Source organism: Betta splendens, chromosome 4, assembly GCF_900634795.4.
Source record: "Betta splendens chromosome 4, fBetSpl5.4, whole genome shotgun sequence".
Lineage (NCBI taxonomy): Eukaryota > Metazoa > Chordata > Actinopteri > Anabantiformes > Osphronemidae > Betta > Betta splendens.
Genome location: NC_040884.2, coordinates 23,120,734 through 23,139,435, shown reverse-complemented (window position 1 = coordinate 23,139,435; position 18,702 = coordinate 23,120,734). Strand labels below are relative to the sequence as shown.

At 48.3% G+C, this 18,702-nt stretch overlaps 2 protein-coding genes across 15 annotated transcripts in view; one reads left to right on the top strand and one right to left on the bottom strand.

The window, feature by feature from the left end:
* The first annotated feature begins 440 nt into the window (after positions 1-440).
* On the top strand, positions 441-13,837 carry dipk1c (divergent protein kinase domain 1C). 2 transcript variants are annotated; one of them, XM_055508558.1, is made up of 9 exons: positions 2,219-2,357; positions 7,834-8,458; positions 8,659-8,862; positions 8,935-8,988; positions 9,064-9,242; positions 9,381-9,663; positions 10,634-10,798; positions 12,554-12,628; positions 12,925-13,837. In XM_055508558.1, the coding sequence occupies exons 3-9, from the start codon at positions 8,695-8,697 to the stop codon at positions 13,132-13,134; spliced, it is 1,134 nt and encodes a 377-aa protein (XP_055364533.1). In that variant the 5' UTR covers positions 2,219-2,357; positions 7,834-8,458; positions 8,659-8,694; the 3' UTR covers positions 13,135-13,837. The 2 variants fall into 2 exon arrangements, with proteins under 2 accessions (XP_029004368.1, XP_055364533.1); XM_029148535.3 differs by lacking the exon at positions 7,834-8,458 and having other exon boundaries at positions 441-2,357.
* Positions 13,217-18,702, bottom strand: part of LOC114854275 (uncharacterized protein C18orf63-like) — a 17,522-nt gene continuing 12,036 nt past the window's right edge. For all 13 annotated transcript variants that reach the window (XM_055508549.1, XM_055508555.1, XM_055508554.1 and 10 more), the window contains one exon: positions 13,217-18,643. The gene's annotated coding sequence lies outside the window, so the exon portion shown is untranslated. The remainder of the gene's footprint in view (positions 18,644-18,702) is intronic.

Genomic DNA, 18,702 nt, shown 5'->3' with positions numbered 1-18,702 from the left:
CCCATCAGCGGTCTTCATGGCTCTTCATGGGTTCATCTACCCCTCAGTTATTGGATCAACCACATCAATGAACAGCTTCAGTGCATTTTAAAAATAAACTCCAGACACAGCGGCTGCGCTTTCTTTGTGTTGGCACAAGTTTACTGGCATTTTTACAAAAATGGCAATTACCGACATGCCTCGGGCCTCAGAGCTGTTTTTATGGGTGGAGTGGGGGGAGAGCGGGAGGGGGAGAGGGGGAGGAAGAAAGGGGAAGAGAGATAAATAGGGTGAGTGCTTTTAATTTGGCGAGGCTCAGTGGAACTGGCTGTGGGGACTGCTGCCGTGGTAACGGGGGGCTGGGGTGGGGGGGGGGGGGGGGGGGGGGTACAGTAGCATGAAAAATAAAGAAGGGTGAAGAGAGGGGGGAGGGGGGAGGAGCTGCTTCACTGCTCCCTGAGGAAAAAGTCAGGGGGGAGGAAGGAAGAGGAGTGGAGCAACTACAGGGAGGAAAGAAGAGGAGTGGGCTGAGCGAGCCTCACTCACAGCCTCTCTCTCCCTGAGCGTCAGAGCAGCAGCAGCAGCAGCAGCGTGCGGATCAACAGAGCGTGGCTCCAGCCGGAGCGGCAGCATCTTTACCTGCTGGACCGCTGCTCTGGAGTCAGCGGACGCATCGGAGCCGTTGGTGGAGCCGAAGTCACGCTGCTGATGTTCGATCGGATCACAGCTGCCGCGCGTTTCAGCCGCTGCGTCTGACTTTTAGTCCCACGGGGAGAGAAGACGCCTGCTCCGTGTCCACGGTTCCACGGTGGAACCCGTCTTCCAGCCTTGAAAAGTTAGTCCTGGTTTGATCGACAGCTGGGACCAGAGCGGACGAGGCGCTGGTGAAGTGGCGACCTGGTGGACGTCCTCCACGGTGGGTTTGCTGGTCATGAGGTGGGACTACACAGCGCTCCTGAGCCCAGTCTGGTGGGAACAGGCTGCTGCTGGAGGACGCGCTGACTCCTCCACACGTCTGACGTTGAGGAGGTAATTGCGGGATTTGGCTCCAGGTGCATAACTTCAGACTGGAGCTGCTCCGACCGGCTCCTGGTGAGGGAGCCTGTGTGGAGCCTGGCACCTGTTGCCTGCGAGGATCCTGGAGATTTACAGCTGCACGGTGACTGAGCTGATGACAGTGGTTCCCCAGAGCAGAACTGGACCCCTTCAGCCCATGAGCTCATGCAAATGTGTGATGGTCTCCTGGGAGCAGCTGCAGCAGCTGCCGCCTCTCATCCCTCGTTCCCACCAACTACAGCTCGAGGACATTTAAGCCGCCGTCTTCTGGTGGATTCGTTGAGTCTGTTTTCGTCTCTTCATAGTTTGGATGTTTGGTGAGACGCGCCTCGGCCACAGCAGCGCCCTGTGAAGAGCAGAGGCTCTGGGCGCCTCTTTAAATCCGCTGGAAACGGATCAAACCCCAGAAGTGACAGGACTCCGTTAGCGCCTGAGCTTCGATCCCACCGTTAGAAGCCCCAGTGACGCTCAGAGGGAACGATAATTAGTGCAGAGCGACAACATCAGAGGAAGCAGGCGACAGCCGTCGTCATGAAGTCTGGAGGAAACTGTGGTTAGTGTGCGTTCTGACAACGTTGATGCTGAGGATTTATTTAAAGCTTCTACAAAGTTGATAAAAGCTGAAGTGGAGCATCGAGGTCGCTGCGTTTGTCAGAGGCCGGACGGTTCTGGACGCTGCGGATGCCGGGCCGGACCATGCGGATCAGCCGGGTTTGTCTGCATGTGTGTGATTCTGGATGCACACACTCACACATCCACAGTGGCCGCCAGTTATTTCCTGTTGCTCAACATTTGTTGACTCGCTGTGACAAAATACATTTGAAAAGACAATCGCAGCATGAACAAACTTCAGTTCCAGATCTTTGACGGGAATGTTCTGCTCTAGGTGAACGGATCCAGGCTGTACTGTTCCTCTAACTCTGCTTTAAACCCAAACCATCTGGACTTTTCTGGTTCTCATTTATCTCAAGTCCCTTTGGACCAAAACAATAAGTTTTCCCTGACACCAATGACATCATGTAGCTTCTGGCTGCTGTTGGACCGTTCTTACCCACTGGACTCACTGGACTTCTGCTGAGAGGTGTCCGTTCTCTGACCCGATGCTCCCTGTGGGACCGGGCCCAGGCGGGGCGGGTCGCGGTCGCGGGGCCCGTTTGCTCCGGTGCCTGGGCCCCCGGCGCTGGTCCCGTCGGGGGACGCTGGTGTTTGCTCTGCTCTGGTTCGGCTCCTGGTTGTTCCTGAACGGTCTGGTTCTGGTCCATCGTAGCATCATGTCCGACTACTGCACCGATGACAAGAGCAAGAGGATCCTGCAGAGGCTGGTGAGTGGACTGTGTGTGTTGTGTGTGTGATGTGATACCATTCTATCTGTTGACCAGGACACGGAACAGGCAGCTTTGCTTTGGTCAGTCAGGCACAAGCAGAGCAGGTTCAGGTCTGGTTCAGGTCCAGGTTCACGTATGGTTCAGGTCTAGTTCTGGTTCAGGTCTGGTGCTGGTTCAGGTCTAGTTCTGGTTCAGGTCTGGTGCTGGTTCAGGTCTGGTTCTGGTTCAGGTCTGGTGCTGGTTCAGGTCTAGTTCTGGTTCAGGTTCACGTATGGTTCAGGTCTGGTTCTGGTTCAGGTCTGGGTCAGGTCTGGTTCTGGCTCTGGCTCTGGTTCAGGTCTTGTGCTGTCTCCAGCCCAAACATGATGTGTCCGAGGCGTCCTCATCCTCGGAGGCTCAGGCCCGTCTGCTGTGTGCTGGTTCCTTCCTGCAGGCTCATCCCTCCATTCTCCACCTATCAACCGGCTTCAGCTTCTCTCTTCAGCGGAGCCGAGGAGGAAGGAGACCGTCAGGCCGTGGAGTCGGCTTCGCCTCACAGAGTGCAGACCCACTCTGATCCAAAGCTGTGTTTAGAGTGTGACGTCTTCCTCTTCATTTGGCCAAAGGAGTCAGTAACGTGACGTCAGCGCCTTGACCCAGACTGAAATAACTCGGGTCCCAGAGGACGGACCCGATCAGCAGAGAAGCGATGCTCTGCATCCGGATCCGACTCAGGCCCATACGCTGCTCACACTGTAGCACCGAACTCCTGAAACTTCATTTCTGTGACATGAGCTCGTTGGAGGTTTGACATGAAAACAAGCGAGCCGCAGGTCCTTCACTGACACACCTTCCCCTCATTCAGCTCCGTCCTGCCTCAGATAAACAGCTGTGTCCCCTGTGCTGCTGCCTCCATCAGCTCCATCAGTATTCTGGCCGTGCCACCGTCATGTAGAAAGGTGCATCGCAGAGCCGAGCCGCGGCCTCCTGCAGCTCAGAGTCCGAGCTGGTTCTGGAAACTGTGTCGCTGTGACTCTGGAACATGACTCATTTCCGTTGAGTCTGGACTCATGTGTATTTATAGTCGGATCGGTCCCGGCTCGTCTCTGGGATTCCTCTGACTACATTTTTACGACCCTTCTCTAATTTCCATTTTGCTGGAGAACAGCAGCATCAGCATTCACCCAACTTCCCTTCGTGCCACCTACAGTATGAGCAGAGTTGATGAGCGGAATATTAAACTGCTTCTCCTTACAAAAGCCAGTTCATGAATGAGCACCTGTGATTATTAACCCTCCTCACGTCTCACTGTTTACTGTCTGTTTAACAGAGTTCTGCAGCCGTTTCAGGGCTGGAATCATAAAATCAATGTGAATCTCCTAAATACTGCTAACGTCAACATCCATGAACTGGACCCTGTGTGGAAGCAGCTCAGTCCGTTCACTTCCGCCGTCTCACTGACGGAGGTCGTTGGCCTCTGGCAGGACCACCTGACCCCTGACCCCTGATCCCAGCGCAGCTTCAGCCTCCGGAGGCTGATGGAGCGGAACCCGGCCCACGGGTCACAGCGCCCACGTCCTCAGTCTGTTTGAGGGCCTTCGTTTAAAAAAGCCACATTAGTAGAAATGAATTCCATTTGATGGAGAATGAGACAGTCGTAAGCAAGGTCCCACGGTCACAGTCTGGAAAAGCAGAGGGAAGATCAAACTGTCCTGCCAGAATGAAAAGCAGCAGAAATGAGCTGCCTAAAAAATGAAGCTAACAGCAGAGCGTTGGCACAAATCCACCGTCAAAGTCCAAAAGTCTGATTCAGAAAGAACGGCTCGTCATTCTGCTCACATAAGAGCTGGATCACACACGCACGCAGGCACGCACGCACGCACGCACGCAAGCATGCACACACACAGGCACGCACGCACGCACACACGCACGCACACACACACACACAGGGATCGGCCCTAGGAGGAGCGAGGACTCCTTTGAAGCCTCGCTGGAGCTCAGTAACGGACCTTCCAGGTGGTGGACAGACGATCACTATACCCAGAATGCATTGCAGTGGTGCAGCAGCCTCCTCTGGTCGTGGTTCTAGCACTGACGCTTCCCTGCAGGGATCATGTGGCGGCTTAAATGTGGTCCTCACAACAACAGGGGGGTTATTTACTCTGAGGGGGGTTCATCGTTCTTACGCGGCCTTCGCTCTTCTGTATCAGCTGTGATAACCCAGCAGCAGTGACTGGTTTGGACTCATGGTTCCTGACCTGGTTCTGCTCATGGCCACTGGTCTCCATGCGAACCCTTCACTGTGTGCATCTCCACCTGCTCACACACTTTTAGTTCTCGCTGTAACAGCTGAGCGCTGGAAATGAGCTGTCTGTGTCCCGACTCCTGCTGCTCGTCAACCTGCTGCTGTTGCTAAGCAACGGCAGAAAGCCAGATTGAAGCACACAAGTCAAAATTATTTTTCAATTTAGTGACTGAGCTGAGTCGAGCTGGAAACACAATGTGTCACAGAGTTCACCGAGCCTTAATGAGGTGTTGGTCGGTTCTGATCCAGGTTTAACATGTTCACACTGATGCATCACATCTAAAGTGTGTAAACGGAATCTGTAAGCTTTAGCAGCTGATTACTGATCACGCTACAGTTGTTATCCTGTGAGACCATGTCATGGTACCGCTGACAGGCCTGATGCAGCAAAGCACTCACACTATTATCAAATACTCATCAGCATAAAGAACAAAATGCTGGAACTACAGTAAAATCACTGACAATTAAAGCTCAACAGTTTTTACACTGCACATCTGTTCAGCTGAGCTGGAAACTGAACAGTAGCCAAGCACTGAATCCAGGTGATGGAGAGAGGGGAGCAGGCCTCCAGATGAGAGCTGCAGAGCAACGAGGAGCCTGCAGGGTCTCAGCTGTGTCAGATCACATCACGTATCATCAAGCGGCAGCTAAAGGCTCAGATCTGAGGCATAACCAGCCATCAGAGTCACAGCAGGGGTGTGTGTGTGTGTGTGTGTGTGTGTGTGTGTGTGTGTGTGTGTGTGTGTGTGTGTGTGTGTGTGTGTGTGTGTGTGTGTGTCTGTGAGTGTTTCAGAGAAATGAATGAGTGTTTTAGGTTCAAAGCCAAAGCACAGCTCCACAAACTGCAGCCTCAGCTCTGACGGCGCCTCAGCAGATCAGAAGAGGCTGCAAACGTCTGCGCTTACAGTTCAACTAAAGCCATTAAAGAGACGCGTGTGACGGAGGAGGCGCAAAATGTGAGACATGGTCTGAAACGTTCATCTGGACCACGACGGTTCCCACTGAGCAGCAGTCACAGTGTTCATGCTCCGAGATGAGCATTCGGCTCATTATGGAGGAGACACCAGCACGTTTCTATAGGAGAGTGTGTGTGTGTTGTTTTTCCCTCAACGTGGGGACCAGTAAAACATGTTTTTCCTATCAAGGTGAGGCCACCTTGACAAGTTTGAAGGCTTTTTTGATGGTGAAGATGTGATTTTAGGGCTGAGGTTAGAGTTGAGTTTTGGTTCAGGTTAGAGCAGGTTGGACGTCTGCCTTTAGTTGTGATGGTTAGTGTTAGGGTAAGGGGCTCGAGGAGGCATTATGTCAATGGTGAGACCCCACCTAGATGTAAAAACACACTTTATTTTTGTGTGCGTGCGTGCGTGTGTGTTCCTGGGGCTCTGCCTGAGGCTGTGGAGCAGCTACACTTCCAGTGAACCGACCCTGAGGTCGCCCGGTTCGCCCACGCTGTGTGTGAGTGTTCAGAGTCACACTGTGCACAAGGCAGCGGTGAATACGAGCCATTCAGCCCACACCTCATCCGTCCCACAGCCCGTGAAAATCCCACAATTGTTCTCTGCACAAGTGGAGCACTTATGGAGTGTTGATCTACACTGACGGGACACTGTACATGGCTGCACTTGACCTCTGACCGGAACCTTTCACTGGTGCCTGTTTAAGAGCTGGAGGTGACGGTCGGTCCCAGAACCAGGAGCGTGGGTTGTAGGATCCCACTCAAAGATGCTTCGATTCACACTCTCTTAGTCTGTGGCGTGTTGCTAACACGCGTACGTCAGGTCAGGACAGAATCAGCTGTTTACGGCCACGCGGATGTTTTAAAAATGACGCGTGTCGCCTCACTCCAGTGGAGTCTGCTGTTGTGCTCTTAGCGAGACGCTCCAGGCTAATACTTCCTGACAAGCATTTACATTTCGGCAAGTTCAGACAAAGGCTTTGAGGAGTTTTTCAGCGTTGCTTTCTCTCCGCTGCTGCTGCCGCTCGGCCGAGCGAGGTCTGAAGGCTCAGTACACACAGGAATGTCATTAGGGCGTTTTAATGTTGGCCTTTACCATTATGGAATGTAATGGTGAGAGAGGAACAAAGGCCTCCTTTCACTGGGAATCACGTCGAATGGAGGGTCTCAGCTTTCTGCTCCTCGAGTCCGACTGAACGTAACGTATGACAAGTTCAAGTAAAAGCAAAGGAGCTGTAAAAGGAAGGAGAGGAAGAAGAGAAAGGACGGAACGAAGGAAGGAAGGAAGGAGCTCATTAGTCACGTTAGGTGTTTTACATCTGTTCAGTCTCGTTTAATATCGTCAGCTGAGTTTAGTAACGGCTCCACGTAAAACCGCACAAGACTGAAACTCATAAACAGCAAACAGCTGGAAACGAACAGAACGAGGGAAAATGCGAAATAGGAGAGACAGAAGAATTAAATCAGCACAAAACGAGACATAGGGTGTAGAAGAAAATACAACGCAGGAGGAAGAGAGACAGGAGAAAGAAGAGGGAAAGATGAGAGAAGCCAGGAAATTCAGTCGACGACAGCGATTCAGATGTTGGCCGTACAATCTGAAAACAAAAGAAAAGCATGTGGATGAAGACCGCTCCCTCTGCGGCCGCGCCGCCACAGAAGCCACACGTCGTTCAGTCGATAATCAGTCTGGATTGAAGTTTCCTGGCAGAGATCAGCTGAACGTGGAGAAGCATGAGAAGTGAGTCCATGTTGTTCCACTGTGTTTACTGAGCTGGAAGCTTCCTAAACAGACTGCACAGAAACACCTGCTGCTAATGAGACGCAGGTCTGCGCAGCAGAGCCACAGCACGGAGCTCCAGCTCGTCCCGGGCAGCCCGATCCTTGGAATGACTTTACACATTAGACAGGCCTCATCTTTGCCTAAATCTCTTAAAACCCACCTGTTTGCTCTGGCTTTTAACACAGTTTGACTTATGATTATTATTTTATTCGTCTGCTTTTATTTGTTTTTTTGTATTATAACTTGCTCTTGTCTTACTGTATAATTATTCCTTGTTTCTATTCTCTGTATTTTCTGCTTTCTTGATGCTTTTACCTGTAGAGTACTTTGTTCAATTCAGTTGTTTTTAAAGTGCTTAACCAATAAAGTTACAGTTACAGGAACCGAGAACAGAATCAAATCAAATGAGCTAAAGCAGCAGCCAAACCATTAAGTTGTTATTTCTACACAGATCAGTCGCATTCCTGTCAAAACAGAGATGAGCAGGGACTCTGGGTAAGCTCAGCTGTAAGCAGATCCTCCACAGCGTCCAGGCCGCAGGGCTGAGCAGCGAGTGTGGAGGAAATCCAGGGAGTCAGAGAGGATCCAGAGCTGGGAGGATGAAACAACACAAGACAGAGCTTCCAGCACACACTGACTGTGACTGTGGGCTCGGTCCTGCTCCCACCGCTTCAGTCCAGCAGCTGATCTGAGAGCTCGTCAGGGGCCCGGGTCCTCGGTTCCACCCTGACGGAGCTGCTCTATCTCAGGAGGGGGAACCTGTGTTTCATATATGAGCCACAGTCGCTCAGTCACTCGCCGACTATCTGCTTCATCTCAAGTCTCCTTCAGCGCCGAGGGCTCGTCTGTCATGGAGCTGCCTTCGTCAGCTTTATCAGGCTGCTGGTGAAAACAGAGCCTCTCTCTCTCTCCGGCCAATTACTCCTCCTCCTCATCTTCCTCATAAACGTTCTCCTGCGGTTCTGCCTGTCATGCTCATGTTTCCTCAGGGCTCTGCGTCTTATTCCCCAGGCGTGTCCAGCTGACCCCGGGTCAGTGTGTCTGAGCCCAGTGAGCGGACAGCAGGCGTTTTCGTGGTGCGTTCACTGGCCGATGTTTGTGTAGGAATGTGGGCAGATTGAGGATTAGCCGGTTAATCCCTGAGCAGAACAAGGCTGATCCTCTCCACAGGACGCGTGAAGGAGCCGACAGCTCCGTTCTGTTGCGGCAGCTCGGCCTCCCACCGCAGCACCTTGCGTATCGTAGCGTACTGACCTTCCTCCTGCTCTGCGTGCAGTGTCTGGACTTCAGCGCCGGCTCGGCCACGGGGGACATGTGTGAGGACCTGTGCGTCCTCGGCCTGGTTGAGTACAAACGCTGCCTCTACTACGAGAACGGCAAGAAGGTGATCGAGGCGCGCTGGAGGGGAAACCCCGTCATCCTCAAGTCCAAGCTGGAGAACTTCTCCTCCTACGAGCCACTGGCCATACTGGACTACCAGGTGACGCAGCTCCTCGGTTTCTGTCTCCACAGTGTAATGACTCCACTAACAAAGCGCTGCTCTGCTCAACAGGACCCGGCAGAGGACCTGTCTCCCCTGGATGTGATTTTCTATGCCACTCTGGAGGTAAGTCACCTGGGGCCCATGCGCCTCGCTGCTCATTAGACAGGAGTCACAGGCAGCGGTGTTGACTTCTCTCAGGTGCGGAACTCTTTGGGATTGGCTGAGGAGAATGAGGACGAAGAAGGAGGAGGAGGAGCGAACAGCTCTCTGGCCAGACTCTGGGGGAAGAAGCTGAAAAACAAAGACAAGGATTACTCCCGAGCAGAGCTGTCCTCGCTGTGGTCGCTGCTGCAGCAGGAGGAGTACACCTTCCTCAGGTACGGCAGCAGAACCACACAGAAGGTTAGCTTCACCAATGTGGTCAATTATTATCAGTTTGGAGGGAAAGGCCCAGACAACAAATAGTGTTATAAATAGATTGGCTCCTACCTTAATCCTGCCTCCCTCTTCTCCAGAGTCCTGCAGGACCTCAGCTCCCACGTGGCCAAGGTCCTGGGCTCATGCGGTCATTTCTATGCGGTGGAGTTTCTGTCTGCTGGACACGCGTGGGACCAGAACATCTTCTCCCTGGATGAGCTGCGGGTCCAGGCCCACAGCATGTGGACCACCAGGGAGATGGTGCATCGCATCGCGCTGAGCTTCCTGGACATGGCTTGGCACTTTGACAATGACTTCACCCACAGGCTCCACCTGTGCGATATCAAACCAGAGAACTTCGCCATCAGGGACGACCTGACGGTGAGTCGTCCTCCAGGGCAGCGCGCCGCGGCTGATAAAAGCAAAGCAGGGAGCTGCGGGAGAGCAGATAAAAGCAGCCGCAGTGTTAGAAGCTATTAGAGCGGAGATGGGAATCAAAGCGTGATCGCAGGACTACGTGACTTTTCTCTCACAGACTCTTCGTTTCAGCCTAACGCCACAGATATGTGGAGTCAAGGAGAAGGTCACTGCTGCAGCAGACGCTCCCACAGCAAGCAGAGGTCTGACAGCCTGGTAACAAGCGACCAGGGAGCGGATCTCAGAATAACAGCAACCAGTAAAAGCTTTTTAAAGCCTATTTAACAACGTCAGCGTGCTCACTATAAAGTGACTATTAATCAGTTTCCTACACGGACACTTTTATGTGTAATCTCGTAATAAATGCTATAAAAACGAACCCAAAGCCCAAACAACCAAACTGGACTTCGCTCCTCTTCTGCTTCCCTTCAGCTGAACTCAGAGCAAAGCCAGCGGAGGCCTCTGTTTTCCCAGGGTTATCACAGGGAACGCTGCTTTCTGGAGCAGACTGAGGGACTCGGCACCACGTCAGGTTTCCGCTGGGCTCCGGCCAACAATCACAGCACCATCAGCCCATGATCCCTGGAAAACCACTGGCTACAAACACAGCTGGCCCATTAGTTGATCTGCTTCTATTAGCAGGTCGCGGTTTTCCTCCCAAAAAGTGTTGAACGGTTTTAACAACGTTAATGCTAAACATTTTGGAGCAGCTTCTACCCAGAGCTCATGTTTGTTTGATGTGTGAGACTAAAACTGAACCGATTCATTTATATTTTCTCTGCGTGAAGACAAAACACTGTAAACTTTCCACATAAAAGAACTATAGTGTAATGAAGGTGGTGATAGAAACTACGTACTATGACACAACAGTGCAGACTCGCTCATAATGGGGTCCGAAGGTTCCGTGACTGAGCAGTGTTTGTGTCCGCTGCAGGTCGTGGCCATCGACGTGGACATGGCCTTCTTCGAGCCCAAGATGAGGGACATTCTGGACCAGAACTGCAGCAGCGACGACGACTGCAACTTCTTCGACTGCTCGTCCAGGTGTAACCTGAGCAAACGCAGGTGCAGCCCCCGACGCCGGAACAGCAACCTGCAGGTAGGAGCACGGCCGAGCAGCAGACTGAATACAGGGACCAGGAAGATGAAAACAAAATGGGCTTTTTTGCACCACTTGTAGATTTCACATAAAATAACATTGGTACCAATATTGCATTAACAAGAAATTGTAAATTAGTCCAAATAATTATTTCATAAAAAACAACAAATTATTTTAATGAATTTGAATGATCCATAAATATATTTTTTTATAAAGCTGATAATGATAATAAAATACTACAAATATCATTTAACTAAAACTCAGCTGAGGTTTAAAGATTAAAATAAACCTTTTACCTGTTTTTTAAATTGTAATTGTAATTTGGTAATTTTGCATTTAATATGCTGCTTTTATTTTTATCATGGCATGGAAATAAATACAAATGTTTTTGGATAGGAGCACTAAATAATTTATTTTAAATGAACTGTTGTTACTTTGTGTCAACCTTTACTTGTTAACTTTTATTTTTATTTCCCTCTTAATAAAAACTCTCTTTATATATTATGTAAGGCATTTTACAAAATCACCACCATTTAAAACTACCTACGACCATTTAAAACTACCTAAATTGCAATGAATCAGATTTGCCATATGTATTTTTGTCTAGTTTCATCTAGACAGTGACTCTGAGGCAGTTTTAATTTCCCTGTTGCTCATAAAAACATTAGCGATGAGGCCTTGACTTTGAGCTGAAGGTTCACCTTGACGAACGACACTGAATTATGTGTGCGCAACAAAGAGACGTGGAACCGCGATTACTTATCTGATTACTGACCTGAGGAGGTGAAGATAGTGTTTTAATTACATACTGTATCTTACGTAACAAGACAAATAATTTAGTTTTTCTCCAATACTGTATTACCAGTAATTTAAGCTTTGCACAGAGAATTTTCTGGAAAATTAAAAGATGAGATTGGAAAGAAATTAGGTGAATAAACTGTCTGGCGATTATTGGTAGCATTTATATTTTCATAACCATTATTACAAAGAATATTATAATATAGTTGTATTATTATTATTATTAAAGTATTAACTGTATTTTTATTTAAACATAATAATAAAGTTGGTAAATCGTCCAGCTCAGACACAAAGGCCGAGTCCGACATCACGGTCACCGCCGTCATCACCGTGACAACAAGCGGACAGACTCTCATCACCCTGCCGGCTCCTGTATCGCATGTCATATGATATTAGATACCTGCATTCGGCAAAAGACAATGTGTGAACTGAGACGGAGGAAGAACCTTTTACGAGGAGCGATGATGGGACAAAATGCACCAATACATCTGACACCATGAGGATCTCAGAACATTACATAAATAAGTTTAAATCACTATAAACTGGGACAAATACAATCACAGGGTCATAAAACATAAAACATAGGTCTGAAAACTAAACAAAGCCACTGTAGTCGTCTGACGAGAAGAACAAAGACGAGGGGACAAAATGTGAGGATGAGTGAGGACCGGACCAAACACCGGCCTGGACTCGGCGTGTTGATGTGAGTCGATGATGTGCTGCATTCTGATTGGTCCATGGGAATCTCAACAGGTGTCTCCTGAGCACAACCTCCTGTCAATCTTCGCTCAGGACAAAGGACTCATTGTGTTTTTTACGTTGACCAAAGACTGCGAATGAAGCGCGAGGCGTCATCTGCATAGTGACGCAGATAAAAGCTGTTTGTTCTGTGATGACCGTGGTTGTGGCCTGTTTTATCTTTGTTGTCTTTGTGTGTTTCTTCATTCATGTCTTCAGGTGATCTGTGAGAAGATCTTCAGGTTGTGGTTCTCTCCCACTCTGCTGGGAGTCAAAGCAGGTTTGCCTCTTCAGGTAACTGGTTTTAGTTACATTTATTTAGCTGATTTGCATACCTACATCAAACCTTTTTTATATATTTTGCACAAATAAATACTGTTTTTAACAATTTTATTACTTATCTACTGTCATTTGAAAACAAATTCTGCTTTAATAACTAAAGCCTCAAATCTGCATATTGCTACATCATTTGAGAACTAAGTCTATGGCCAAAACTAGAAGCCAGACAGAACCATAACTAACACGTTCTCTGGGCACTTGTCATAATGCTGATCATACCTTCAGGCTGACAAATGTTGTTTTCTGAACAGGTGGAGCTGCAGCGAGCAGTGTTAGAGTGTTCAGAAACAGATGAAGGGGTGAAAGACAGCGATAAGGATGGAGGAGAAGGAGGAGGCAAAGACATTCATCAGCGTCTCCATAAGATCCTGACCCGCCTCCTCCAAGAGGACAGGGCCTCAGGTGAACAAGGAGGACCCTGGGAGGGAAAAGGCCACGTCCACACTGCTCTGAACTTCTGACCAGTCCAACGTGAACGGAATCTGTAACAAACAAGACTTACTGGTCTAAAGTAACTTGTTTTCTATCCAGGAATTTACCAAGTTGATGAAGTTTGTTGAGCATCTGGTGCAAAGACTGGACTCAGTGGAAGTACTATGTGTTCACATCCACAGGACACAGTGGCAGCAGCTTCTCTACCGTGTCCAGGGCCTTTCCTTCAGTTTGATCATGTGACTCACTATAACTCACAAATGCCTTAACTGTCCTCTCATCGGAGAAGCAGCACGTTGGTGTCTTCTTCCTGTTGGAAAGCAGTTCATCTCAGTGAGATTGAAACCCTCTCATTTAAGGAGAGTCATTCAGCTGCCAGTAGCAACCTGGTGACGTCTGTGTCTTTAACATCCATGTTTTCAGTCATTTGATGGGAGTTTTTAAAAGGAGATAATCTTCACTTTTGGATGGAAGCTGCTGTACAGTAATATGTATGATTCCATGTGAAACTAGCAGTACCATTGTGTTATACACCAAATACTATATGAAGCAAGATGTCAGACAGTTGAGTTCAGCAGCCGACTGTCCTTCAACCACAGCATTAACTTATTAGTTCTAGTGTTTACATCTGCAGCAACTGGAGCTCATGGGTCAGCAACGACTGGTCTGGGTCAGACTTCTGTTAAAAGTAACAAGGGTCTGTTTCATATCATAATAAAGTGTGTAATGGTTTTTAGACTTTTGTGTGCAGATTTTAAATACGACTTCCTGCTTAACTACACACCAACACACCAAGGAGGGAAAACTGCTTCAATATCATCAGTAGAATTAAAACACCAACGTTCCCAGATGTACGTCCTCTTAGTAGTAACGAAGGCGCCACGTGGGTTTGACCTTTACATCCGTCCTACACTACGAACACAACACCAACACACGCGTCCAGAGGAGACAGAGTCAGACCGTTTCCCCCTTTGTGTCTGGCTGCCAAGGCCTCATATTACAGGTGCAGAAATGTGCTTGAGGTTCTAATGCTTCCCTGATGTGCAGTAATTCTACTCAGACCGTTTCCTGGACATTTAAGAAAGAGATGGAGCGACAGAGCGAGTGGAAGCCGCCCAGGGCTCTGCTGGCACCGTGTGAGCTCCTAACTGGCAGCACTCTACTCTCCTCATTTGCACCAGCACAGACTCTACAAAACAAGGTTTCAAATTCAGAGGCTGCCTCTTAGAAAGCAGAGCAGTGGGTTAGCGTGTCCTACTAAAACAAACCCTTCACAGATCTTTTGCTTCTCTTTACTTTCTCAGGACATAGACGCCTCAGAGCAGGTCTGGGTTTCCAGCAGTGACTTCATCCTGCAGATCTGCTGCCAACATGCAAATCTGCTTTGTGCTGCTTTGAATTCTTCACTGTCTTCTGCCAAGGTGGATGTTTCTGGGCCTGCACTCCTGTCTGCTTCGCTTATTTCACTTCAGTGAAAGCAGATGAATTTTCCATAAGATTCCCAGATTCATGCAAACTGTATTTGGAGAAATCAAGAGTTTGGCAGAGGAAGGAGCGAACACCTGACGACAGCACAGGGAATTACTGGCTGAACTACTGCAAGTAGACAAAAACACAGTCAAACCCATAATCAGGTCTAAAACTTGGACTTTATGTAATTTAATTACATGTACATTTTCCATGTAATTTTATCACATTACCAGGTAAGAAGTCCACATCCATCCATTCATTTTCTACCGCTTAATCCCGTATGCGAGGTTGCGGGGAAGAAGTCACATTTAATGTAAGTCTTTCAGTCAGGGTTAGGGTTATGCCATTAAGTTACATAACGTAAGAAAACACTGAATATTATAATTATATTCACTACATCTGACCTTTACCTTAGTGGACATACACCTAGTGGGATCAATGGGAATTGCTAATCATTTGAAATTCTATTTTTTATGTATGTAATGTAATACGTATATAATAAATATGTTTTATTAGGGAAGAAGAATCTACAGTATCGGCAGAAGTTTTGCATTGCGGTGCTTGGCTGTGGTCAGTCCTTAGTTCATTTTTTTAAAAAGTCTCCATAAACATATGCCTCACGAGCTGGAATCCTAAATGCATCAGGATTTAACTGGGTCAGCTGCATGTTCATGAATCGTTCCTGGTTCCTTGATGACGAGGACCACAGAACGCGGTCATGTGATCGTATACGTTTACAATGTCCAGACGTGATCCACAGAGATGGTCCTGAGGCCAAGTTGTTACAGACAGCTCCAAGCACAGTAGTGTTGTTGAACATCATCAGCTGCTTGAGAGGTCTACAAACAGAGGTGGGTGAAGTGTCACTCAGCTCTTGCCACTTTAAACCACAGCAGCAGCAGAATCTCCCATTGTTATGTCACTGACTGGCGCCGCTTGTGTGGGTTAGGATGTAGTCTGAAGGAACAACAAAGCCAGTGGGAACTTGTACGACCTTGTGCAGGAGGAGACAGGTTCAAATGCTGCTTTTGGAATTCACCACATTTGCCAAGAGAAGGTCCACAGGCTGCAGGCGACTCTTTAATTCCTTTTGAATGACATCCAATACGCACAAGCTGTTCTAAAACCCGAGGACTGTGTTCAATCCTGGCGTGAAGATAAATCATCCGTTCCTGCTGTTCAATTCTATCAAAACATCATCAAAAGGCTAAGATGTGGAAGAAGGTGTAGGCCTTAGGGTTTATGGCCCACAGGTAGCTAAATACAAAAGACAAAGAAAACAAGGTTGGTGCCGTGATTCTAAAGGCTTTGTTTCATTTTCAACATCCTGTGACTGATCTGATTTCACGGCTATGGAACCATCAAACTGACACCAGTTCATCCTGAGACAATCTGGGTTTTAAAGCTTCATCTATTGGAGACCTGAGAGAAGCTGATTCATTAACCTGAGCACAGAAGCTCATAGACAAACATCAGATCACTTCAGATGAATGGAAGATAACGATCTACGTATCGATCTGAATCACAGAAAGGACAAGGTAGGGGAATTGGCTAAGTCCACCTCATCAGAACCCTTTCAGTCTGTTCCTCCATCAGGCTGGCACCGACTCACGCTGAGCTTCACGCTACTGATTTAATAAGTCACTACATATGAAGTACAGTCACTTTGCTCAGTTCCCATTAACAGACGCTCTGTGTGTGCCCAAACCTCCCACTCTTCTCTATAGGAGCTTCACTCATCTGCCTAGTTTCTATTAAAAGTCTGACTCACTCCCTGTTCTGCTCCTGTTCAATTAAAGGACCCGCGATAAAACGACATGTTGGTTCGGTTCTTTAGAAACTAATTTCACACTGTGTTAGGTCTGAACTGGGAGCAATCAGCTCAGAGAGAGAAGGACCACGGAACATTAAAGTCTCTGCATCCTGCTGCCTCCAGTCGACCAAGGAGTCACTATTGCACAGCAGAAGAACAAGTCTGAGCAGGTTGGAGACTTCAACGAAGCACGGTGAAACCAGTCAACATAACATAAACCTAATTCCAACCTACCACAGGTAAGTCTGTCCTGGTTGAGGGATCACAGCGTCTGGCCGCAGACGCTGCTGCTTCTCTGATCACAGAGCAGCCGACAGGCAACCTGCAGGATGGAGCCCTGCTCCTCGCAACTTCCAGCAGAGCTTCACAGTTTGACCGATTCAGACATCAACACTTCACTACTTTAAAAACATGTCACAAATATGCAGCTTCAAACGTTTCTAGTATCTTATTGCAGATGAAACAATGATGAGCTAAGATGAAGTAATAAATGTAGAGTAATGTTTGTAATGTAACAAGTACAAACAGACACAGTAACTGAAAATCACTGCAAAGCCAGAACACAAAACCACTGCTTTAACAGGAGTTCACGTACTACTGTAGTAAAATATTAAACAGAGAATCACTGCTAAGGCAGGAGAGCAGCACACAATGCACAACACACAAGGGTCAGCTGGAGACAACAAGGACCAGAACAGACAAACTGAAAGGTCACGTTTTGATCAGGATCTGGATCCAACTTCTCCAACGCCAATTACCACAGACAGAAAGGCCGCGGGTCCGCAGGCACACTGACGTCAGCCAGCGAGGCCACGCACCGTGAAACGCAAACACGCTTCACTTTCTCTGAGGCCAATCAATTTTCCAGCAGCTGATTCGAACCAGCAGCTCCGACTCAAAACCCCGACTTCACCTTCAGCATGATGAACAAGTACAGGATGGAATTAAGGTGTCCTATCGATCTGTCAGCTGGACAAACACATAGTCATGATGAAAAAGATTAGAGGTGTCAGAACCTTACGTAGCCTGAAGCTTTCAGTCCCCTCTCACGTATTAAATGATGTGAGGAACCCTGAAAAGTCTGAAAGCCTTAAGGTTCTCAGTGTTTACAGCAATTATTCTAAGTCATTAGGATGGGTGAGCTTTCAGTGGGGCCCAACTCTACAAGCCTTAAAACCAACCGAGGTGACATCAGATGCATGGAGAATGAAGTTTCACCATCTGCAGCCTATTTTGTAAGAATGTCCTGAAGTCAAACGTGTCGTGTTCCGGGTGTGGGTTGGGGGAGATTCTGGCTCTTTAGGAAGCAGAGAACCATGGTGAGGCACTTACCTGAGGGACCCCTGACCCCGAGAGGCCAGAGGGTCAAACTAACTGTTGGTGTAACATTACAGTGGCTTCGGGCTCCATGCTAATGCTCCACAGACCAGGCCTGAGGAGGACAAAGAGCCTCATCACTTATGGTGAAAGCTTCAGTCTGTACGTTGGACTGGATGGGTTTGTTGAGCAGCAGGTTGCTCAGATGCAAACGTGTTTATTCTTGCTCCACTGCTAAAAACTTATAACTTGACATGATCACCATTACACACGCACCTCCTAAACAAAGCACAGAGCTCTGCTTAGTTTTTACCTCTGGGACTTCCGGTTATTACGCTGTAAGAAGTCTGAGAGATCTAACCCATGTTTTTGATGGTGAATGTGAGCACTATAGAAAATGGAAACAATGGTTTAAACCATATGTGAACCCTGGTTGTGTTCTTGTTTACGATCATAGACAGAAAGCAAGCACTCTCAAGCCAATGTTGAAGGAACGGCTGCTGAGGCTGCGATCACAGCTCCTCTAGGAAACAGCCCAGAGCATGTCCTCATTACAACAGCGAGCTGAATCACTCTGCATCCAGTAACAAGCTGAGGCCTGCTGAAGTGAGACCTGCAGGTCCACTCCTGTAATGTGAGGAGGACACAGCTGTCTGAGGACAGACCACGGCCAAGCACCGCAATGCCGATACTGCAAAAGGGAGTAAAACATATTCCCCCTGTGACCTTCTGAGGTCTCTGTAGCCCCAGACTCACGTAATTGTATCTTCAGCCTGGAGAAACTTCCTCCAGCTGCTCAGTGTGTCTGATGCTCGGTGTAAAGTCTGACCAGGGATCAATAAAACCTGCCGTGCTGGTGAGGATCCTCACAGATCACATCCTGCAGCCCAGGAAGATGAGTTTGGCCTTTTCTCTTCACTTAAAACTAAATCAGAAACCTGAGGAAGAACAAAGGGAAAGTGCAGCAAAATGCAGTGCAGTGAAATCAAGCGTCTCC

Coding starts and splice junctions, on each gene's coding strand:
- dipk1c (XM_029148535.3), top strand. CDS start 2,136: ATGCTCCCTGTGGGACCGGGCCCAGGCGGGGCGGGTCGCGGTCGCGGG. Junction 8,989..9,063: donor TTTTCTATGCCACTCTGGAG/GTAAGTCACCTG, acceptor GACTTCTCTCAG/GTGCGGAACTCTTTGGGATT. Junction 9,664..10,633: donor CCATCAGGGACGACCTGACG/GTGAGTCGTCCT, acceptor TGTCCGCTGCAG/GTCGTGGCCATCGACGTGGA.